This window comes from Nestor notabilis, unplaced genomic scaffold (genome assembly GCF_000696875.1).
Source record: "Nestor notabilis isolate BGI_N333 unplaced genomic scaffold, ASM69687v1 scaffold5992, whole genome shotgun sequence".
NCBI lineage: Eukaryota > Metazoa > Chordata > Aves > Psittaciformes > Psittacidae > Nestor > Nestor notabilis.
Window position 1 is genome coordinate 2,837 of NW_009918715.1, and position 23,947 is coordinate 26,783.

A 23,947-nucleotide genomic window follows, 5' to 3' on the forward strand; every position below is an offset into this window, starting at 1 on the left:
AAACTTTGTATCACCCCGTCCTCTAACAGATGTCAAATTGGACCTAGAGCTGCAGAGAGATGCACTCAAGTGCTACTCCTTTGCTGTAGCAGATGTAGGCCTGGTTGTCACTGGGGATGTGTTTACAAGAATGCCAAATGTCTGAAGAGTATTTTGAATTTGCTATTTTAGGAGTCTTGCAGGGCTGCACCCACACCTAGTTCTGTCTTCAAAATAGCTTTGTTTCTGAAACCTATGGTATATCTGGTTCAGGTTTTTTTCCCATGCTTCTACAAAACATTGCTTTTTAGAGATTTTACACTGAAATGCTGTTTTGGTGGAAGGGTGTTGGAACTGATGGCTGGCTGGCCTCAAGTGACTAGGTTAGGAACCATCAAGGTTGAACTCTGGATGGCATATCTGTCATTGTAGGGTGGCTTTTTGGTGAAGGATGATGGGTTACAGCTTGTACCTTACCTTACTTCTACGCAGCGGAAGACAGACCTTGATTGTACATGTGTGGTAGGAGAATGCCTGAAGGTGCTTGTTACTGTCACGCTTTACTAAACAAAGATGAGTTTGTGATTTAGCTGTCATAAGTGTTTGGGACATAGCTGGAGAATGAAGTTAATAAGTATTTATTGCCTGTCCTTGTAATGATTTTCTGTTTATTTCTTAGGGGTTTTCTCCTGATTTCTTAATCTTCAGTATCTTGTTACAGTCAAATATAATAACTTATAGAAAAGTAAATCATGGCTTCTGCTTTGCATAAATGTTCTGTGGAACCAAAGCTCCTGTTTCAAAGCTTCGCTGAACTGATCTTGCACTCTAGGAGTAACAGTTGGAGTGCTTGGTCTTTAATCTGTAATGTAAAACTTGTAATGGTTTGCAGTTATCAAATAACTGGTTATTATAGTCAAATGTTCACTGGAAGATATTTTCTTTTACCATTTCTAATCCTGTTTGGACAAATTACTGCTTTCCATATATTACTCACTTTTATTGCATAATAAATGTAAAACCTCTTTTCTCTTTCTAAAAGGTTTCTAACAAGAAGAAAAAGGAAACATGGGGAGTCTGTATCTTTATTGTAGCCGTTGATCTGGATGAAATAACATTCACTTTCACAGAGCTTCTGAAAAGTATAGGCATGAAGTAAGTATATTTAAGTGTGTGAATTTACTTTCAACAATTAACTAGTCAACGTTTTTACAAAGAGAACTTTTTCAAAGCATTGTGAATCATAGCAGGCTAGTTGATTTTTAAAGTGAAAGTTACTTATGGGAATTCTGAATATTTTTGTAATTAGGAGGCTTGCTATCACATTTTAGTTGAGGAAACGATACTTGTTTGGTTCAGCTGAGATTGGCTGTGATTGTGTCATACAGCTGATTAATGTTCTGGCTCAACCTAAAGTCTTCATCAATTAAACTTGGTGGAAATTACATTTAAAATATTTTCCTTTCTTTCCCTGTGTTAAGATTTTTTTTTGTAAAACCTTTTTTCCAACACTAGGCTTAGGCTAAATCAAGAAGTGGAAGAAAAAATACTACTCTTCAGATAGTTTGCCAGCATGCTGCTCTTTTTCAAACATTTTAATGGCAGCCTAAATCCTGTGCTTTTGTGTGTGCTTTTTGCTAGGGTTTTTTTTTGTTTTTTTTTTTTTACTGTTACATTGTATATTCACGAAGTTCATAATACAGAAATTAAGATTATAGGACAATACCTGCTTTTAAGGTAAATTTAGGTGGCAACAGCAATAAGCATACCTTGTGTTGGATTCATCTAAGGACAGAAATCTAGTGCCATCTGCCTAACAACTGTATTGAAAGCATGTGGAGGAGCAGAGCCCATCAGTGCTGTGGGGCAGGAGGCTAAGGCAGAATGGTTGGGGGTGTTGTGGCAGTAGCCCCAGGCTTGGGCCAGAATATCTGTTTACTGGAAGTCATCTGTTACGATTAGACTTCTGCATGCCTCTTCTACCTTGCATCATCTCCCAGAGCAGCAGTCAGGTTCTATATTTCTACTTAATCTCTTCAGTCTTGGCTGACTTGGAACCATGTGGATGAAATCTAATTGCATTTGTGCAGCGACTTTCATCATGTTCCACCTGAGTACAGACCAACTTGTGCTGCAAACTGAAAGAGGCTTTTTCCCTTAGGGTTTCGAAGAGTAAGCAATTACTCTCCTGGTTTTGATTTTAGCAATACTCAATTGCTTGTTAGCCGTTGGGTTTTTATCAGCTATAAGGTCAAACTGGCAGAGATTTTTACCAGTCATCTTACTCTCTAGAGCTACACAGATATATATTTGAAAGCTTTTTCATTCCACAGTAAAAGAATTCCTAAATGAACTTCTCACTGGGTTTATATTCTGTTCTTTTTAATCTGACAAAGGTAAAAAAAAATAAATCTCTCTGAATAGTGTATTCTGATAAAAGATCAAAATATATTTGATGTAGTTGAAATAGTCGAGTATATTTGATAGCTTCCTCATTAATTTCTAGCAATCTGCTCATTTTGGCTATGAATATTACACATGATGTTTTCTTGGTGGCCATAATATCACATGGACGAGTAGGGAAAACTTTGGTCCCCGGTATAATAGTATTTAGAAAGTGTGAGGATGTCCTTGCCCCCAATACCTGTTGCAAGACTTGAAATTCCATATAATTCAACACATTCATCTTGTTTTTCATTCCTGGGTGTCTCTTCAGCATGGGTGGAGCCACGGTTCATGTTGTTAGAGTAGTAAGAACATTACTGAAGTAGAACTTTTAGGTAGAACAGAAGAGTGGAGATGTCTGTGTTGGGTATCTGTGCTTGTACTGGCAGAGCGAGGAAGAAAGTTGTGTCTAGTTACCAAATTCTGACTTCCAGAGATAATACCTGTGCTAGCCAAGAAAACTTTCTTTCTGTTTAGAGCCCATACTGTAAGATGCCTCTGCTACTTAGTTGAACAGTATTACTGCATCTGGAAAATGTCAAGGTTGGGCTCAAGGTAGACAAACAGTGTTTCCCAAGGCAAGATTCTCAGTCACTGCTAGTTGTAGTAAGAATGCAGTTTAGTGAAGTAAGGCAATGGGTTTTGGTGAGGTGGGTTGTTTTTCATTTTTTTGGGGTTTTATGTTGGTTTTTTTTGTTTGTTTGTTTTGTTTTTCTTGGTAAGAGTTACTTCAGACCACTCATTCTGAGAGTTATGATAATCTGTCGTATTTTTTTCCTTTCTTTTTTTTCAGTGTATGCTTGTTTTTCCAGTTTCTGAAAGAGGTGGATGTTAACATGGATACTGTAAGCACTAAAGTTGATAGCACTGTATCAAGGCTGAAAAAGAAGTATGATGTATTACTTGCACTATACCACAAGTTTGAAAGGTAGTACATAGGTTTCATTTTGAAATTATGAATCCTTTATGGCTGTCAACATTTAAGTACTTACATTTTTCAAACTGTGCATTAGAAGAGACCTTTTAAACTCTGTGCACTAATATTTACAGAACAGTGAAGTGGAACTGTTTACATGCATTGAATAAACACATCTTACATTTTACTCTATTACAATGGTTTGTTAAACAATCCTCTTGTTGCAGTACAAACAATGGTAAGAGTAGCATGACATTAAGCTTTCTCCAGATACAAAGAGGATTATTATACTATCTAATATTTCTTTTATTTAATGGATATTCTATTTTTACCTGCCTACCACTCCCCAAATCCTGGTCCAAGAGTTTCTTTCAAAGGAGCTGTGGAAAGAAAAAAGGCAAAAATAAGATAGTTTCTCTCTCTCTCATATCTGGAACTGAAGACTGTTCCAGTATCTGGGGGTGTTGCAGAGCCTGCTGTATTAGCAGTTCTCACTTGTAATCAAGGTAAATCTTCCCAAGTGTTTTAGCTGACCATACAATAAAAATAGAGGTACATTCTCTTTGTACAGAATAAAGTGTATGTGCATATGGCAAAGTGCTAAGAGCTTTCTGTGTGGAACTTGAAAATCAGGAGGTTCTCAAATGGGTGCTTTTTTTTGACATGATGTTACTCTGAGGTGGTAGGTTGCTGCACTCTGTTTTAACTTGAAGCCAGGGATGATAAAGGCATTAGATGCTTTTACAGGCAAATAAGTGTTAGCACAGATGCGTATTGGCAAGATCTGATAGCCTCTGAGACAGTTTTTAATTGGTCTGTGAAATTCTCCATAGCATATACCAGTAGAAAACTGTTTCATATTGCTAAACATTGAAGCATCATTCCTTGGTGCTTGTATTGTTTGATACCATTCCTTCAGAATGCTGTGGTATTTCTCACCTGCAGCAGTCAGAGTCACTGTAATGTTTTGCCTTTCAAACCACAAAAGGCTCTCAAATATCTCTAAAACGACCTTTGAAAGGGGTAGCACGTCACCCCTTGGTAGTTTATAGAATCAGGGCAGAAATACCATAGAAGTTTTTGTCTTTTCAAAGTCCAGTCAGTCACATTTACTGTTATCCAGGGTGTAATGTTTATATCAGAATGTTTTCGTAAAGCTTGTTGTCATCTTGAAGCTATGAAGTTCTATGAAAGTTGTAAATTTTGTAAATTTTTTTTTTTTTTATTACTAATTGCAAGCCTTTCTGGGCTGTGAGAGTGTCGTTGCAGATTTCCACTGGCATGTTTTTGGTTTTGCCCCTCCTCTACCTCCTCTTTACTTGCTTGCTTTTTTGAAACTTGAATTGCAGTAACAGTTTGTTGGTTTTTTTTTTTTTTTTTTTTTCCCAAACAGCATTTGAAAAAGTTTTTTCCCTTTCAAGGGAAAAACAAAAACGGGTTTTGTTTTCAAATAAGCCGAGTCTATTTCTTGAAATGACATGTATATAGAATAATTAGGAAGCAGCATTAAACCACAGGGCTTGCAGTGACACTGCAAAAATAGTGAAGGTTTTTAAATGCCCTTTTATAGTGTTCTGCACAGCTGTGTAACAATGTACATATGCATCTTGTCTTTCTGGGAGAAAAAAAAACCTAAATAAAAATTGTTTTGCTGTTTAAGCTTTGGCATACACAACAGTGTTATTTCAGCTCCGGCAGGGCTGTAGTTTTGTTGTTAATGTGTTGTCCAAGAGTCAGCATTTTTTTTTAAAGTTAGAATAATGTTTTGTGAACTTGCATGTTTTTACTGCATTGAAGTCAAAGATATTGCATAGTTTGCTTTCAGAAAAGTGATTAAGAATTTATTTTTATTTTCTAGGACTTGTGGCCTTATTTATCTGGAACAACCTAGTAGTGAGTAAGTTTGACTTTCCTCAATTGTGTTTGTTAAGATAAGATGTAAAACATGTCAGCATTTTATCCTTTAATGCATTAAGGTTGACCTATGTCATAGTATGTCAAGTGTTTAATTTAGATTTAGTGGGGACTTTGAGTTTCAGTGAGATGATGAGATCCGCAGAAGTGATGTATATTTGATTACTTCCTCCATGAAGGATCGCCACCCTATGATGGGTGTCTCGGCATGGTGGAAACGGAACATTTGGAGAGTGAGTTTCCTAATCGTAGCAACAAATGAGTGGATGAAAAGATGCCTTAGCGACTCCCAAATGAGCTTGAGTTCATGCTGTGACTGGAAATAGGGCATTAGTCAAAGGCACAAGAGAGAAAACAGCTCGTAACAGTTAAGTTAATTATCTACATTCACTTTCTTTTCCATGGATGATATGGACATTTCCTAATTCTTGAATGAATTTACGGAGACTTAATTATTTCAAATGTGTAGTCATATTTACTTAGGGAACGGCATGAGATTATTAATAAACTTAACTGTATGGGAAATGTTGCATGTTGCCTTGAATTGTTCCATAGACAGTTAATATATGTGTCTCTACAGGATTTCTGCTGAACTCAATTCTGTATTAGTCCTTAAAAATTACTGGATTACTTTTTTGCTGGCAAAAGGTGAGTTTTAAGACAGTTATTTTAATGAATATTGTTGAAGTGAGTTTATGGGTTTGTTTTACATGTCCAGCATGAGACTAGCATCCTTATTACAAATATACATAGTACAGGCCCACAATGTTTTGATTGCGTGGCTTTTGTAACAGCCAAATTGCATGCAAAGAAGTATTACTATTCTTTTCACTGGTATATAATTCCTGTATGTGAATAGATGTGTACTTAAGCTTTCTAAGATTTTTTTTTCACTTTATTATTCTTATTATTCTTATTTTATTATTATTATTCTTTATTTGAGTCTATTCCGAGATGCTTTATAGTCTGTCAGTATTTTCATTATGGATGATTACCTGAAAAAACTGGCAGATTACAAGATAGTAAGTCCCTGAAATTATGTCCTTTGAACCATTCTTCCTTGAAAAGACAGAAGTCCCAGTTAAAGCCGAGTGATGAAACAATTCTAGTAGTCCATGGAGTCCTGCCTCGTTGTACTACTCTTGCAAAAAGGAAAGAATCATGTATCTTAATCTCTGCTTACTCTAGGCCTGTGTAAATCAGCAAAGTGTACACATCTCTGCCTTGGAAACTGGTCCTGGATCAAATAGGCTTCATGGAACTTTTTCACTAGAATTCTCCAAGCATAAACATAAAGCAAAACCCACAAAACTTTTTTTAGCCTGTTTTTTTACTGAGAACAAGGAAAGCTAAAATTTACTAGCAAATAGTTGAAGTCAAAGGGGGGGATCCCGGGTGATGCTTGGTAATTCTGATAGAAAATAGTTAGGAAAATTGCACAAGGAAGTAAAGCACAAGCAGTGGTCTGTAGCTGTACTGAATCACTGTCAGCGTTCCAGATTTGTGGTGAACGCCATCTTGGAATGGCCCTGCACGTCTTCTCTGGCATCTGAATCCTAATTTGGGAACTCTTGGAATTACATAGTTCTAAAAGTTCTTTTTATGCTAATATGTGTGACTTTTAAGTCATGTCATAAATTTGACAGGCTCAGCATAGAGTGTGATGGCATGTTTTGACTTTTTCTTCACTATATGCTATCAGCTCCTTAGCAGCTTTCACAAGGCTTGTGTAAGGACACGAAAAAGGAAGAATTGCTCAGAAATAAGAGGTACATGTAGGTAAAATAGTCTACACAGTTACTCCACAGTAGTAAAACAAAAAAACAGGAGCGAGCACTGTGCATAGTGAATATATGTATGCCATCTTTAAAGCAACAAACCTCTTAAGAAGCACAGATTTGAAAATTAAAAGCCTTTAAAGAGCACTGTCATCCTGTGTCGTGCTTTCTGAATTCTAAATATATGAACTTCTGAATATTTATTTTTTTCAAAATTACTTTTAAAATGAAATCAAACATCTCACAGAGGTTTTCTTTACCTTTTTAAACGTTTGCAGGTAAAGTGTTACAAGTGGAAGATGACCTGGTGATTTCTTTCCAGTTGTTGCTGTGTGTCTTAGATTATTTTATCAAACTGTCACCTCCTGCTATGCTCAAGGAACCATACAGTAAGGTTTTCTGATTTTGTTCACTTAAGTAGAAAATAAGTTAGTTAAACTTCTATTAGAGTCATGCTAACATTCATAATTAACATAATAAAACTTCTTAAGCTTATTAAAATGGAATTTTTATGTTTTAGTTCAATTTAGATGATGGTGAACTTGAATTAAATTATCTGAATACCACAGTGTTTTTAATATATTTTTTTTTTCTTTCATTTTTTTCCCCCCTATTCCTACCATCCATTTGCTATATTCTCTGTCTGTAGAAGTTGTTCAGGGGCTTGTTAGAACAACAGTTTTACTTTCGTAAAAGAATTCAGGTTCTAGGTAGATGATGACTGAGAACTATTGTTTAGGTTTGTTTTGAGTTACAAAAGGCAAAGATGGTGCTATGACTCTTATTTCATTGGCATATAGCCACATGATGACAACAGAAATGTACAAGATGCTGGGTGATACAGATGTTTAAAAGAGTTATATGATGGATAGAAAACCTAATTGCAGTGGTAGCTCAAAATAAAACAGTGGTAAAATGTAGATAGCTTTGTTTTTATTACATCCCTTCTGTTAGTAAGTAGTGTCTCTATTTTAAGAAAAATATAATGACTCTTCACTCCAGAAACTTCTATTCAGCAATAACTTTTTGTACGGTCAGTTTTTATACCTAAAACCTGGAAAACCTCGCTAAAAAGGGAAGCTAAAGCATTTATAGCAACTTTCAAAGATAGAATTCTATTTTTGTTCAGTATATTCTTCTGCAAGCTACGGAATTGATACATTGAAAGTATTTGGAGTCACAGTGTGTAGAAAGCAATTTTTTTTTAATACTAATTAGTTTATCCTCTGCTGGGTTTGGATGCAGCAGTAATACTTATAAACACTGTATTTGTATAACACTAAATCTGCTTGCTTTATTCCTTTATTTCACAGCTATATATCCACTTGGGTTATAATTTAATGAAACAGATGATGCATTCACTGCTATATTCTTTAACTTCCCTTTTTTGGGGGGCTATTTATCTAACCTAGTAATTATTTGTTGCAGGTAAAGACAAGTAACCTCACTTCTATTCTAGTGCCAATAAAAATAAAGGGTGGGATAGAATGGGCATGTGGCAAGCAAGTCCCTACTTAACCTCCAGTACTATTTTGAGTTTAAATTTGTTCTCCCTAGTAGGACAGACATATGCTACTGCATATTTCTTTTTCAAAGAACACTGAATGGAAACTAACTGGTTTTGAATTCTGTGTTCACACTGAATTATAGTTTTTTAGTGAAATTATGAAGACTAGGAGCTCATTAATAGAAGCAGTTTGGTTCTGTGCATTGTATCTTGAGAAGAAACTTGCCACTACAGACTAAACTGCAAATACAGGTATCGCTGTCATAAGCGTAAAGCATTAGATTCTAAGTTGAAGCTGTGTGATATGTGCAGGTGCTGTGTAAACTCTCAAACAGTGCTTCATTCTTTCAGGAAATAACAAAATGTATTGTTCAAATTCTCGTGACTGAGAGGCTTCGTGTTGTGCTAAATGATGTCAAGCTTTACAATCTGACTAAGGCTGAGGGGATTAAGATGCAACTACCCGAGCAGTGTAGTTTGTCAGATTTTCTCAAAACAGTTATCAAATTACAGATAGACATTACAGATGAGAACAGCATGCTGATTATAGTATTAAATCAACAGTATTTAATGACATTAACCTATGTTATTAGTGTAATTCATGTACTTCACGCTGACAGTATTGAAACCATCTACTTTGAGCTTAACAGAGTGAAGTATTTTTACCTCACTGAATTAATGTATTTGGGGAAAGGAAGACTTCCCTGCAGAACCATATTGCAGGTTCTCACCAGCACTTAAGTCCTTATAGAGTCACAGGATCAACTAGGTTGGCAAAGACCTTTTAAGATCATCAAGTCCAACCATTACCTCAGTTCTGCTAAGTCCACCACTAAACCATGTCACTAAGGGCCTCATCTAACACGGTTTTTGAACACTTCTACCACCACCACCACTGATTCCACCACTTCTGTGGGAAGCTTCATGGACTTTATTAACCTTCAGACACATAGCATATTTACTCTTTCAGTTTCTTGTTTTACACATCTGTAAAAATAGACAAAACAGTTACTCCTCTGCGAAAAGGTAAGACTTTCCTAGCTTTGCAGAACAGATGCTTATTCAAAGCGGCTTACAGAAAGTACTATTACATTGTGTTGGATAGCTTTTTAAAAATATAATGTCCAAATACTGATACATTTAAAAAATAGTTTAATTTCTGTGTAGGTTTACTGCAGTGAAAATTTCTTACCCAGCAGAACAGATGAAAAGGGAAACACTTAATAAGAGGACTTGAAAAATCATAAAAATTTAGATAGGTTTAAAATTTTTAATCTCTTCTTCCTCAAATGCCTCTAACCTTGTGATGGTTCTGAATATCTTTCCAGAGTCTGCTGTGACTGCAGTGGCTGTTAATGGTTCAGCTCGAACTCCAAGAAGAGGTCAGAACAGGAGTACACGTACTTCAAAGCAAATTGATACCGATACAAAAGTTATTGAAATCCTTTGTAAAGAGCATGATTGTAATTTAGATGAGGTAATGCCTGTGTTTTAAAGTCTGTCAGACCTTGCTGCTAAGCCCCATCTGGGATATTAATTTATTTAAATTTTTTTAGAATCTCAGTACTTGTGCTTGCTTAACTATTCTCTCAAGTTCAGTAGTGAAGCTATTCTACCATGCTGTAGCTTCTCCAGTAGGTAGGTAAAAAAACCCAACAACCAACTAAATTTAAAAACCCAACACAGAAAAACCCAAGCCCTTTGGTATGGGTGATAATTTTGCGAGGGAAACTGAATTGTGAAGAATGGAGTATGAAGTTAGAGGCTGATCAAAGTGTGTAGCATGTGAACACAGGGTTGCTCTGGGGTTTCATAGCTGCATGATGTGAGAAAATGTACACAGCAAGTACATTGCTTCTGTGGGGGACCTTAAAGACCGCATTCCCCTTTCCCTTCTGTGATATATCCATTCCTGTGTAAAAAGGACTAACTCCTGAATATCCAAGCAGATGGTGAAAGTGGAAATGTAAGAGGGCTGGGACGAGTGCAGTTCTTTCCCAGTTTAGTAGTTTGATTCAGTGCATAATCCATTGCTAGAACATGTTTACGTATCATTTGTGATACGTAAGCTTATATATCACATGGATATATAAGCAATTTCATTTTTCCTTTATAGAAAACAAAACTGTATTATAGAAGTGTCTCAGTTTCTTGATTTAAAGACACAAAAGCAGCATGTGCGTGGCTGCCTCTGTCTATTGCTAATGTTATGGTTTTTCTTTTTTTTAGGTCAAAAATGTGTATTCCACAAGCTTTATTCCCTTCTTGAATTCTGTTGGTATTCTAGCTTCAAGTGGGCTACCAGAGGTAATTGGAGGAATTTAAGACAGTTCAATAACATGCTTTACTTCATGCTGAATTACTTAAGATTGCCTTTACACATTGATGAAGTTCTAATAGGTTCTTCTAAAATCATCCAGCGGAATGCATTGTTTTTCAGGAATGTGGCTTAGCAGGGATTACAGTATTCATGGAGTATATTTAGCTTTTGCATTTGAATTTTATAAATTAATTTCCTGAGGCTGTACCAGTGCTTTTGCTCAAAGCAAAACATGACATTGGAGTTGCATATCCATGATCTTGGTGAGGCCATTAGTCAATAATACAGCTATTAAAATATCAGGTCTCTGAAGTCAGTCTATAAATGCATACAGTCTTAAATTACACCCTTTAATTTAAATATAATTGAGACTCGTTACTGTAGTCATGGTGGAGAGAGAGCCAAAAGATGAGGCTCATTTCACAACTGGCAGAGTTTGGACTCTTGTGTTCATGTAGAATGACTTTCATCTTGCTGAGTTGTAGCCTGGATGCAGCAGACTACAACTGCATGCAGTTGCATGCAAGAGTGTGCCTTAGAAGGTAACTTCTTGCAATGTATTTATATCCATCGTTCTCAAAAGAGTGGGTTTGTCTGCGTGTCACCTATAGATGTGGTAACCTGAAATTTTGAAGCTGTGTAGGAGTTATTTGCAGCTTGCTTTTTCTTGGGACTGGGAGGGGACTAATTTGGGTTTGTATGCATTTGTTGCCTGTTTTTCTAGCAGGAATTTGCCAGAGCACAGTGTCATTTAGCATGTTTTGAGGGCTTAAGGAACAGATAATTGAGGTGACTGCCTTCATCTGCAAAAACACAGCAGCAGATTTGCAGTGGAAACTAGCATCTGGCCCTAATAAAAAAATTCCTTCTAATTAACATTAGACAACCAAAAGAAAAACCAAACCAAAAACTAACAAATAGTTCCATGAAATGAAGTCATATCAATATGGGATCTAATCAACTAAGAAACTTTTAACAGTAGCTTAAAAAACAACAATGTGGATATAAAGTAATGGTCTATGTTTTCTGTAGAAATAGGCATGTCTCAAGAACTACAGCAGTGCAAATATTAATATGAAATGGGGAAACTCTTCTTATACTCAGAATAGGAAGCTTTGAGTTTGGGCCTTGGCCTTCATTTCCAAACCAGCAGAGGCAGGGACTGAGCCAGTTGTTTTAAGGACAGTCATTTTACATTTCCTGCTCCTATATACACCTCCTTTTTTTTTTCCTGGAGGGGAAGATTTAAAAGCCTGGAAATGTTATTTTGATTTGTGGGCTATGTCTCCCACTCTATTTTTAGCTCCTTTACAGTGCCAAGACCTACATTTCTTCAGAAAAGTGTCATGATCTTGGATTTTTTTTATCTTATAAAAAAATTTTCCTTTTTTGCATGTGGGAATGATAGTTTTCCTCTGGGTGTATTTTAGGTGTGTAAGAAGTGACTTTGTGAGCTCCAAGGTCATTCTCTTAGCATTTCAGCATTGTATTCATGAGGTGGGACTAGCTTATATTATTAAGTAAATTCAGTCAAACTTGTTCCTGTAAAGTTAAGTTGTTGGTTTTTTTGTTTTTTGTTTTTTTTTCTTTCTCTCTGCAATATTTTTTTGAGGTTGAAGTTATCTCGAAACAATATGAGGAGCTCTATCTCAAAAACAAAGATATAGATGCAAGATTATTTCTGGATCATGATGAAACTCTACAGCCAGATGTCATGGCACGGTAATATTTCTATTTATTGCTCTCGTTTTATAATAGAAAATGTGAACTTGCATTGTTTTCTGTCTTGTTGTGTTATAAATGTAAATCTCTGTATCGTGTTGACCTCTTTAAGTTTGTTGTTCAGCTAAGGTATTTCTGGCATTATCAGACTTGCTCTACATTATCGCTTAAATAATTAGAAAACGTATGTGTGGGACTCTACATAAAATTATTTGGAAGCTCTGCTCTAATTCTCACTCACTCTGTGCAAGCCCCTGTCATGCAGGGGAAGCTGAGGACTCATAAGGAGGGAGGCTGAGGCCATGTCATGCTGGTTGATTAGATATGCCTGAGGCAGTGTTATAGCTCTGGGGCCAGCTGGCACGGAATGGCTTGGGGCTTAACTGTCCAGGCTCTCCTTCCTAAAACCAGATGGTGGTATTTGGAAGCTGCCTGCTGGGAGTGGTCTTCAGCCCATTTTGACTTCCAGCCTGTACCCAGAAATTGTTTGGGTTATGATAGTTTGCATGGGACAAAAGTGTGGTGTGGGTGGTTTAGCAGACTAAAAACAGTGAAGTACCAGTACGCAGGCACATTCCCTAGTGCTGTTCAGTAATACAGATATCATGGATCTGCTGGAGTTGGGTCCCAAAGATGCTCAGAGGGCTGAGGCACCTATCTGTGAAGAAGGGCTGAGAGAGTTGGGGTTGTTCAGCCTGGAGAAGAGAGTGCTCTTGGGAGACCTTATAATAGCCTTTTAGTACTTAAAGGGGGCTTAAAAGAAGAGAACAGGCTTTTTAATAGGGCCTGTAGTGATAGGATAAGGGGGGGATGGCTTTAACTAAGAGAGGGTGGATTCAGACTAGATATAAGGAAGAAATTTTTTTATATTGGGATGGTGAGACACTGGAACAGGTTACCTAGAGAAGTTGTGGATTCAAGGTCAGATTGGATGAGGCTTTGAGCAACCTGATCTAGCTGAAGATGTCCCTGCTCATTGCAGGGGGAGTCAGACTAGATGACCTTTAAAGGTTCCTTCCCAAACTATTCTATGATTCAGTTTCATTTTTTCAGTTGTGCACTTAAATTCCAATGTTTCCTAACAATTCAATCTTTCCATAACTTGATCTGAGGTCGCAGTGTGAGTTTGCGACTTTATCTGCGATAGAAAAATACATTCATTAAACTGGAGGTAATACCAACTATACTTACAAATTAAGCTGTTTATAAACAGAATTCTAAAAAAGAAAAAAGAAATTGAAAGGAAACTTTGGAGGTCTTGTAGTCCAACATCCTGCTCAAAGCAGATCTACTTGGGAATTGTTCTAAGAATTGGAGTGGTTGGGTATCTGGATCTTCTAAAAATCTGTTTCACAGTTTTCAGATTAATAAGTCTTTATAGAAAACATTGTTTGGATTTCATTATTTCTTCATAAGTTTGTTTTCCAATTCTGTAGCTCACAGGTGGACAGGATGCCACTAAAACCCAATTCAGATGAGGAACATCCTCTCATACTTCCACAGACTCCTGTTCGGTATGAGTTTTTCTTTTAAGCCGTGTTCTTTTGCTTAATGTCCTAACTAGAAATATTCATCTTTAGAGTAGTTGTTCTAATTTTAAAGCAACTGGGGCTTTGGGTTATGGTGTCTTTTTTCTTTTATATAAACCAGAGTGAAGTTCTGGTCAGTAATAAGCAACGAGCAGGTGCTGAGTGCCCTCAGTTCCTGGTGCAGTTGTTGGAAAACAGAAAGCTTTTTACTGAGTTGTCTAAGAAGTACAAGTTGTCTGTAGAATAGATTGTTGTATTTGTTCTTGTGAGACTGCAACTTTATACTTCAATGTTAGTACTTATGTATGCTGTATTTCCATCTTCCTTTCCCATCTTTACTTTAGCTCTGTATCTTCCGGCTTCCTTTCCCGATACCAGATTGCATATGCACACGCATTTCTTCTCCTGTGATCTTTTTCTTCTTAGTATTGATTTTTCTGTAAGGGAAGATTAACTGCTTTTCCCTTGTGCCACGCAGGTTTTTGACAAAATCAGTATGCTTTTTGCTTAATGGTGCTTAGAAATTCCTGGACATACAAGAACCAACCAGCTGTGTCACTGCAGTGCCATATGCTATGTGGAGAAACAGAAAAGTTCCCTCAGGGAGTCGTTCTTAAGTCATAGACATTAGGGTCATGACATTAAATCATAGACATGCAGCTGAGATAAATATTGATCAAGTTGTGAAATTAAGAGCTTTTAATCACCTGTGTCTACAAAAGGCTTTATTTGATTGCCTTAGTGGTCTCTTCTAGTCTTATGCTTCAAATCTTTAGGTGCCAGTGATGCTTTTTTAGACATAAAGACATCAGTTTGCCTTTCAGTTCCCAGACTGAATGTGCAATTCTGGGAATCAGACCATCTGTAACATGCAGTATATTTAACAACGAGGTCCTTAACAACTGCCATTTTTGGCAGATATAGGTAACTGTTGATACTTTTCAGTTATACTAGAAGTAAAACCTTCTAACATTGTGAAAGGTGCTTCATTGAAGTTTTTTACATGGAAGCCATGTTAAGAAGGTCCAGGAGAACCAAGTTTCTGCACTGCTAAAACTTTGAAATGTGCTGAACCAGCTTTGATCTTCGGAGGAGGTCGAGTGAGATATTTACATTCTCTCCATCCACACTTGGGCTTTTCTCTGAGCTTTCCAAAGCTGATGATATTTAAGACAGTTCAAGCACAGGCTTTATTCACCAGCAGTGATTTGGGCTGTATTGTTTCTCATAAAGCCACAGAATTGTCACTAGATGGCAGTAAACCTTTGATCACCAGCATAGAGTGGAACGTGTATCATTAACTCCCTGTATTAATTTAGACCACGTTACAGGATATGTTGAAAGCACCATACTTATTATTTTGAATCTTCTTATAATGTCTTCTTTCTGGATGTAGTCGCTTTGGATCTGATCTAAACCCCCCTGAAACTGGTGAGAATCTAATAATTTTCATCAGTGGATTTGTATCTGGCCATTTATATAGAAAGCAGTAGATAAAAATGGGTGTAAGAACTATTTCAGAGCATAATGAGAATGGGTTGTCTGGTTTTATTTTATTCTTACACTGTCCTTATGCTTTACCTTATCACTTGCGGTGTTTTGGCAGAAGTCCGCATCCTTTTCCCCTCCCCTAATATTTTAAAACTTAAGAAGATTTTATATTTGAGATCCTTCTAACCTAGCTACAGATAGAGCAGATAGAATAAAGATTACAGAAATTGTAGACTTTCTATTGGAAATGAAAGGAATTGAAGGTAAAGTAAGAATCTAAGTTTTAGTGGGATTTGAGTTCAGATCCAGGGAGGGAGAAGACTCTGTGTTCTCATGCTATTGCCAATAGGAATGTTGACAACTCTGCCTCTGAAAAATGTATTTCAAAGCATCTGTATTAAAAAAGGCTGCATTTTCATAGAGTCATAGAGTTGTTTGAGTTGGAAGGGACCTTTAAAGATCACCTGGTCCAACCCCACTGCAGTGAGTCCTTCTTGGCAGGTCTGCTCTCAATCCCTTCATCCTTCAGCCTGTATTGATACCAGCGGATGCACTGTCCCAGGTGCTGACCTTGCACTTGGCCTTGTTGAACCTCATGACGTTCACATGGGCCCACTTCTTGAGGTTGTTTGGGTCCTTCTTGATAGCATCGTCGTGGTGTGTCAACTGCTCCACTCCACTTGGTGTTGTCTGCAAACCTGCTGAGGGTGCGCTCAAATTGTTTGTTATTGAAGATCTTAAGCAGTACTGGTCCCAGTACAGACCTCTGAGGGACACTGCTCATCACTGATCACCATCTGGACGTTGAGCCATTGACCACTACCATCTGGATGTGACCATCCAACCAATTCCTAATCCACCAAACAGTTTACCCATCAAATCCCTATCTTATCAATTTAGAGAGAAAGATGTGTGGGACCTTGGCAAAGGCCTTACGGATGTCCAGACAGACAACATCCATAGGACTTCCCTTGTCCACTGATGTAGTCAGCTCCATTATAGAAGGCCACTAGGTTGGTCAGGCAGGCCTTGCCCTTGCTGAAGCCATGTTGTCTGTCTCAAATCACCTCCCTGTCCTCAATGTGCCTTAGTATAGCTCATAGGAGGATCTGTTCCATAACCTTTCCAGGCACAGAGGTTGGTGCTGACAGGTTGGTATTTTCTTGTGACTGCCATATTTTAACACTCCTTACTTATTACACTTGGGAACAGGTGACCTGAAACATAAAAGCTGTTTTCATTCACCAGACTTTGTATTATTTTTCTGCAAAAGACAAAAAGTGTGGGGTTTTTTTCCACATGAAAGAATTATAATTCCATTTTTATTGCTTTTAAAAGTGCTTGTTAGTGTTTATTACTAAATTTATGCCCTTTTGGTTATACAGATTATAATTCTAATAATTAAATGATTAGGTAAAATTAGATTATTAGAATTCAGTGGTTAACACAGTACAACGTAATTTCCCAGCAGGTTGTTTGATAACTGGGGTGAGAACTAAAATCAGAGGTTTTGGGGTTGGTTGTTCGTTTGTAGAATTGCTGTTCAGTTTCTGGAAACTGTCAAGCCAAACTTAGTGTGTATTATGCCTTTTATTGTATTTTTCCAGAGCTGCAATGAACAACATTCAGCAACTTACTATGATTTTAAACTCAGCAGCTGATAAACCATCAGATATTCTCATCAAGTATTTCAATGTAAGTGACTAGAAGAAAGATTTGTGAAAGATTCTTGGGATTATTGCTCAAGTAAAATACTCACCTGTAGATTGTATGTTTTGGGAGACTTCCTTTTTAACAGCCATTTTCTGAAGTAGTATATTTTGAGATGGTTTAAATGTAATTACTCATTTCGGAAAGCACTTCTATCTAATCGATGTGTACTGGAACCTTTTAAATTCTTAAATCTTTTTGCTATTGCACAAAATACTAAGGTTATGTATGTTTATTTATGTATGTATAATGGAAAAAGAAAGTGATATAAAAGGGAGCTGAAGAAAAGGAGTATCTGCTTAGAGGGTCTTATGTCCACATTCAGCAACTTAAGCTTTTAACTCTAAATACATCAATGTTGATGGTACTAGTTGCATATTAATTGAGTTAGTTGCAGCTAGTTGCATATGAGACATGGAGTAGTTGTTACTGGAAATTGATGAACATATACAATGATTCTGTCTTCTTAAATACTCCACTTTTATTTATGCGGATGAGCTGATTGAGAGATATTACAAAGTGTAGCAGGACTAATGTGATTAAATCATATAAGATGTTTTTGCAGTAAAATGTCCTTTCTTTGCATTTCCTTCCTCTGCCCTCCTTGTATTCTATTAGAATTGCACAGTGAACCCTAAGGACAGTATCTTGAAACGAGTGGAAAATCTTGACCGCATCTTCAAACAGAAATTTGCTGAAGCAGTTGGACCCGGATGTGCTGAAATTGGCTCGCAGGTAACTAGCATTTTGGTTGAGTATTACTCATTTGAACTCTGTTGGTACTAGCTAATGTGAGAGCTGACTTACCGACTGTCCTCCTTTGGTGCATATCAATAATGGTAAAAAGTAACAATATTCTTTTCAACCTGAGAAACGAACAGGTATTTTTTCCTAAACAGCTGCAAAGATAGTATTCAACAACTTATTTGTAAGATATAAGGAGCAACAAGAAGTGGGTGGAAATATGTTGGAAATATTTTAATGAAGAATGAGAAAATTGCGGGGTAAAATGCATTTAGCGAAACGTCTGTTTATATTCTTTCATGGCTTTGTTTAGCTTTGAGAAAAGAAGGCTCAGGAGACCTTATCACCCTGTCTCAGTATTTAAAGTGTGCCTACAAAGAAGACGGAGGCTCTCTTTTTACAAGGAGTCACATGGAAAAGATGAGAGGAAATGGTTACAAGTTACTCCTGGGGAGATTCTGGTTGGACATCAGGAGAAAATTTTTCACAGTGAGAATGATCAGCCATTGGAATAATCTCCCCGGGGAAGTGGTGGATTCCCCTGTGTTGGTCACTTTAAAGATTCAGTGAGACACGGTGCTGGGCCATCTGGTTGAGATCATGCTTTACCAAGAAAGGTTGAGGTCCCTTACAACCTGGTATTCTATGATTAAGGTAGCTTAGCCTGAAACTGCAAAAGGTGACTCACTTCCTTATAAATCAGTAGGCTAGCTGTGCTTTCAACAAGGATTTTGGAAAACAAATCCAACCAAGTTTATACTTGACAGTCTCCTGTGTTCAGCTCTACTTTCTATTCTGTTATCTGTGAATCAGCATAAACACTTGATTAAGTCTTCATATGATTAAGTAATCACAAACCTTAGTAGCCTTTGAGGCCTCTCCAGTGCTGTTGGCAAATGGAACTGGGGACAGACAATGACATTATAGCGGCTCTTCAAAAAAATGGACATGTTTGTTAGAACATGAGGGTCTGCCTGTTGTAATCTGTTAAAGCTTGAATTATTCCTGAATTTCTTCTTTTTTAACAGAGATACAAGCTTGGAGTGCGCCTGTATTACAGAGTAATGGAGTCAATGCTAAAGTCGGTAAGTTAAGTACCAGTAGCTAAGTACTGGCATTGCATCTACAAATACTAAGAATACTCACAAGTTTGATTTTTATTTACGTATTTCAGGAGGAAGAGCGCCTGTCAGTGCAGAATTTCAGGTATGTGCCCCTAACTTGTTACCAAAGCCTGCTAGTTTAGTGTTAGGACAAGTATTAATAATTTTCTTTCTCCTTAGCAAACTTCTGAATGATAACATCTTCCACACATCTCTTCTGGCATGTGCTGTTGAGGTTGTCATGGCTACATATGGCAGTAAGTTGAAGTTTAAATCCTAGATAGCATTATTACTTATTGGTAATTATTGCCATTTGTTCTAATACATAAAATACAGCAAATAACAAAAAAGTGCTTACTGGAATATCTGAACTAGCAATTAGTCATCAAATACAAAAGGGAAGAAGCATCAGAAGTGAAAGAATGTTGTGCTCTTGATAATTTTAGTCCATTTTCCCTGCAGCAAATGCTTCAGAAAGTGGTGGTACCAGTGCTGAAACAGACTTGTCTTTCCCATGGATTCTGAATGTATTTGATCTAAAAGCTTTTGACTTCTACAAGGTGATTGAAAGCTTTATTAAAGCGGAGCCAAGCCTAACAAGGGAAATGATAAAGCATCTAGAACGTTGTGAACATCGAATTATGGAGTCTCTTGCTTGGCAGTCTGTAAGTAATACTTTAAAGTAGTATTTGTCCTTGTATAATGTGCATATCTAGGAAAAGGAAATCCCACACAACTCTATAAAATAATCTGTGGTCTTACTGAGATTTATTTGTGGCAAAATAAATTACAAGAGCAAAACAAGATTAGTTTTGGCATGTCTTCAGGTTTTAAAAAAAAGAGTATGTCAGAGAAAAAGAAGTCAACATAGCTCTACTGATTTATGTGATTGTAAGCTAACACCATTTTACTAGTCTGACATATGAATCATGAGGGTAATACCCTTAAACAGTATTTTGGTACCAAAGGCAATAAATTCTAAGCTTTTATTAAGTTAAGTTTTATCCATATCCCAGTTGACAGTAGGGCTTTAGTTCTGTGCATCTGAAATGTTTGTTAATAGTGCTTGAAATACCGATTTGCATTGTCCTTTGCGCGTCAGTCACTTTGATATTTTTTGGATGCTGTTAAAATGCTGGGAGGTTGAGTAGCTTTTTTAAGCTGGATCTCAGAAAATCAAACACTGTTTCTTTATATTGTGTGTTATCTATAAACCAAAAATATGCTATTTATTCCACAGAACAGGAGACTACAAACTCTTGTCATTTTGACCAGAGACACATAAAGTGACTGTTTAAAAACCCATTGCATATCCTACGGTTCTGGAAAGTTTAAAAACAGTGTGCCATAACCAGCGGGGTAGTTTAGTTGTGGAGCAAGTTTCTTTTTTCAGGTTAGTCTGTGTGTGACTTCAGAGTGAAAAGTTAACAGTTTTCTAGTGTGGGTGGTACTTCACCAGGCTGTGGTGTTAAAGCCCTGAATTCAAGGAGCATTATTGTGCCTCAGCATCAAGTGCCCCATCCATCTCCAGGTTTCTAGCTCAGGAGAAGCATGCTAGCCTCAGTTATATGGAAGCAATTGCCATGCTTCAAGCTGAATCTGGTGGACCACCTTGTACCAATGAGCCCTTGCCACTAGATTTTTCTTGCTGGCAGAGTCAATGGACACATGTGCCTCTCTGAATGTGCCCTGTTATGAAGGTGATCTTTCCATTGTGGGAGCCAAGACTGGTGTGTGCAACTCCATGCTCATCCCCATGACACTGTATGTTTCTGAATGCAGGATTTCTGGTGCAGTGCTATAGCTGCTGTACCAGAGTGTAGATTTTTCCCCTCTGTAAAAGTTTTACATGTTTGGTGTCATGGGAAATGGACATGGCCCCTCTATTGCTGTATGAATTTCTTTGTGATTTTGGCATTCTTTGAATAAGAAAGCACTTGAGGCTGAGAGACTTCTTACCAAACCTACAGAAACAGGGAAAATGAGGCAGTATTTCAAGAGGCAGGCATTATTTTAAGAAGCTTGAAGACACATAAAAAATGCTTGTTTGAGAATTGTAACACTTGGAGGACAAAAGGCAGAGGTACACATACTCAAGTTTGACTGTACAAGCAAGAAGTGGCTCCTGCTACATTCTGCATACCAGTTTGCAGTCAGCTTACTGATCAGCAGTAAGTCACATATACCAGTTTCTATCCAGTGATTCAAGCACCACATGCAGATAATTTGATTTGGACTTGGGCTTTCAGACTGGCAAATCCCAAGCATTGTGTTTTCAAACACTACAGGTGTAGCTGCAAACTTGTGTGAAACAAATTATAATGTCAACAAGCACAGGATTATTTCTGGTTTTCTAAGTGGTCCATCTGAATGTATTTTAATGGATTGAATCGATCTTCTTGAGTTTTCAGAGGTGCATGTTTGGTACTGTTTGGGGTGGCTTATATAGCCAATTTGAGTGTTAATAGAATATTTGAGTTGGAAAAGACCTACAGTGATCATCTAGTGGATATGTTGAGTGGAGCACAGCAGAGGGAATAAAAAGAAATGTGCAATACATGTATCCAAAGGCCCTTCTGCTTCATTGAACTGGATGCCATGTCTCATTTGGATTTCCACAAGCACAAGGCAGTGTGCAGTCTCCTGTTGCCATAGGTTTGTCACTAGAGGGCACAGCAGGATTCCCTCAAAAGCTGAAGGAAGCTGTGGCAGCCAGCTGCAGGCAGCTGGAGCCTGTGTACAGGCACCCTGTGATTCTGCATGGAGGCCTCCATTGCCTCTTCTGGCTTCTTGTAAGGGAAAGGCTGTGAGTTGTAAGCAGCATACTGCACAGTGCTGGCTCAGGAGACAAGAAGTAGTGAAATATTATCTGTGCTAAAAACGTCTTGCTGAGTCTCTGGGTCCCTGCAGTGAAGGACCTGAGGCCCATACATTGTAAGGCTGCACACAGAAACCTAAAGCCATGAGTGCAGAAAATGCACCTGTATCTCATATGTAAATATTAGCTGGTTTAGTCTGACAAGTGTAATTTATTTGCAACAGGAGAAAATACTTCTGTGGCTGACTTGCAAGGCTGTTGTTCAGGTGTCCCAGAAAGGTTCAGCTAGTGAGTTTACCATGTTCTTCTTCAGTTCATTACCTGGATATTGTATCCATGTAACGGTGTATGAGGTTTGCAAAGTGTCTGCTTAATTAGTAATTCCCTTAAGAAGGAGGAGGCAGTTAGGATAGTGTAGTTCATACCAGTAAATATCTTTTACCTCCAAACACCTGATAAAGGAGGAGAGAAAAGCCAGATGATTCCTGCTTGGTCATAAAGGATATCTCACCATAAGTGATTGCTTTGGGTTAATTTTAAACAAATTACCTGATAAATAAGGATAGAAACATTTGAAAAATATTATAAATACTTGCATGATGCAAGTCTGATTCTCCCAATTATTTTCCACATGTTTTTGTTTAGTTCTTGCTTCTAAATCGCAATGAAATGTACATTGCATTACAAGGCTTATCTGCTTTTGGAAAGTCAGGTCTGTATTTATCCAGTCTTTATTCATTCTGCTGACTGCTTTAGGAAGCAGGACTTCAATATGGAATTTAAAGGGTCTGAGCAATTGAATACAGAATAGCTTGAGTTTATTGAAGTTTTACTTGTCACAGAGCTTTTTTTGGGGAAAACCAACTTGCATAACTTCCCTGAAGAAAAAAATCTGAAGTGCATCTGACCTTTATCTGACTTTGGAAACTGTATCAAATGAATGTGAAGGATTCTGTTTCTTACTGGGATTTGAAGATAATATATCACTCCTTTACTAGTCGTTGCGATTATGTTTATTACTTTTGCATAGCTAGCTGATTTAGTTATCTGTGCTTTAGGAAAGAGTTGAAACTTTTCTAGGTCATCCTTTCTTTTAACAAAAAAAGCATAGACAAAAGCTGGAAAAAAGTTGAAGGTTATTCTCAATTCATATTTTGAAGAGGGACAAGATGATTAAATCAAATTGGTTTTACTTCAATCTTTATTGAACTCTAAAGGGAAAAGCTCTATTTATCCACTTGAATATTATTTACCAGTAAGGTCATGATGCAGATTATGTGGAGATCAGTTTAGAATATGTTAATAATGCTGCATAATTTTTATTAGCAAAACAGAAATATACCATACAATATTCTTTACTGTAGAACTTTTGTGCTTCATCTCACTACAGTATTTTGGGGCACTATTTTAATTTCATAACTTCAAAGGGGACCAAAATTAGTTTATACTTAAAAATAAAGGTGCCTGTAATCTTTCATTTTATTATATAAACATGATTTAAACCCTGGCATAGTTAAAATTTGTTTCCTATGAAAGGGATAGCTTGTTGCCTGCCAGCCTAGGAGTTCATGCTCAGACTTTTCCATAATTGTGTCAAACTGAGCTCTCTTCAGGCCAGCCAAAAAAGTAATTGTTGTGAATATCTCAATGAAGGTTGTGCAAACAAATTCCAGAGTCTCTGAATTTCCCTTAGAGAAAGCCCTGTCAACTGCCATGTCACATATTTGACTAGTGTTGCTGCTTGCTGCAGTTCATTAGGAAGAAACAAGGAAGAGCAGGTCTTCAGTGCAAGCAAATCAAAGTCTGTAAATGCTCACAGGCCATTTTAAAAGTGAAATATCTATAACATATAAAATTAATTTGTTTCTGGGAACAGCATGACTTAGGTTTGGGTTGGGTTTTTTGTGGGTTTTTTTGTGGGTTTTTTTGGGTTTTTTTGTTTTTTGTTTTTTGGCTATGTCATTCAGGTAA

At 37.2% G+C, this 23,947-nt stretch overlaps 1 protein-coding gene across 1 annotated transcript in view; it reads left to right on the forward strand.

The window, feature by feature from the left end:
- RB1 (retinoblastoma 1) overlaps positions 1-23,947 on the forward strand; it is a gene marked incomplete at its 5' end in the record, with an annotated part of 62,741 nt that overhangs the window by 2,507 nt on the left and 36,287 nt on the right. Inside the window, 15 exons of the mRNA XM_010009869.1 lie at positions 1,034-1,134; positions 3,218-3,352; positions 5,199-5,237; positions 5,835-5,902; positions 7,311-7,421; positions 9,868-10,016; positions 10,769-10,846; positions 12,472-12,581; positions 14,018-14,095; positions 17,209-17,296; positions 17,930-18,046; positions 19,084-19,140; positions 19,230-19,261; positions 19,339-19,415; positions 19,621-19,823. Coding sequence (XP_010008171.1) covers positions 1,034-1,134; positions 3,218-3,352; positions 5,199-5,237; positions 5,835-5,902; positions 7,311-7,421; positions 9,868-10,016; positions 10,769-10,846; positions 12,472-12,581; positions 14,018-14,095; positions 17,209-17,296; positions 17,930-18,046; positions 19,084-19,140; positions 19,230-19,261; positions 19,339-19,415; positions 19,621-19,823 — 1,443 coding nt within the window. The remainder of the gene's footprint in view (positions 1-1,033; positions 1,135-3,217; positions 3,353-5,198; positions 5,238-5,834; positions 5,903-7,310; positions 7,422-9,867; positions 10,017-10,768; positions 10,847-12,471; positions 12,582-14,017; positions 14,096-17,208; positions 17,297-17,929; positions 18,047-19,083; positions 19,141-19,229; positions 19,262-19,338; positions 19,416-19,620; positions 19,824-23,947) is intronic.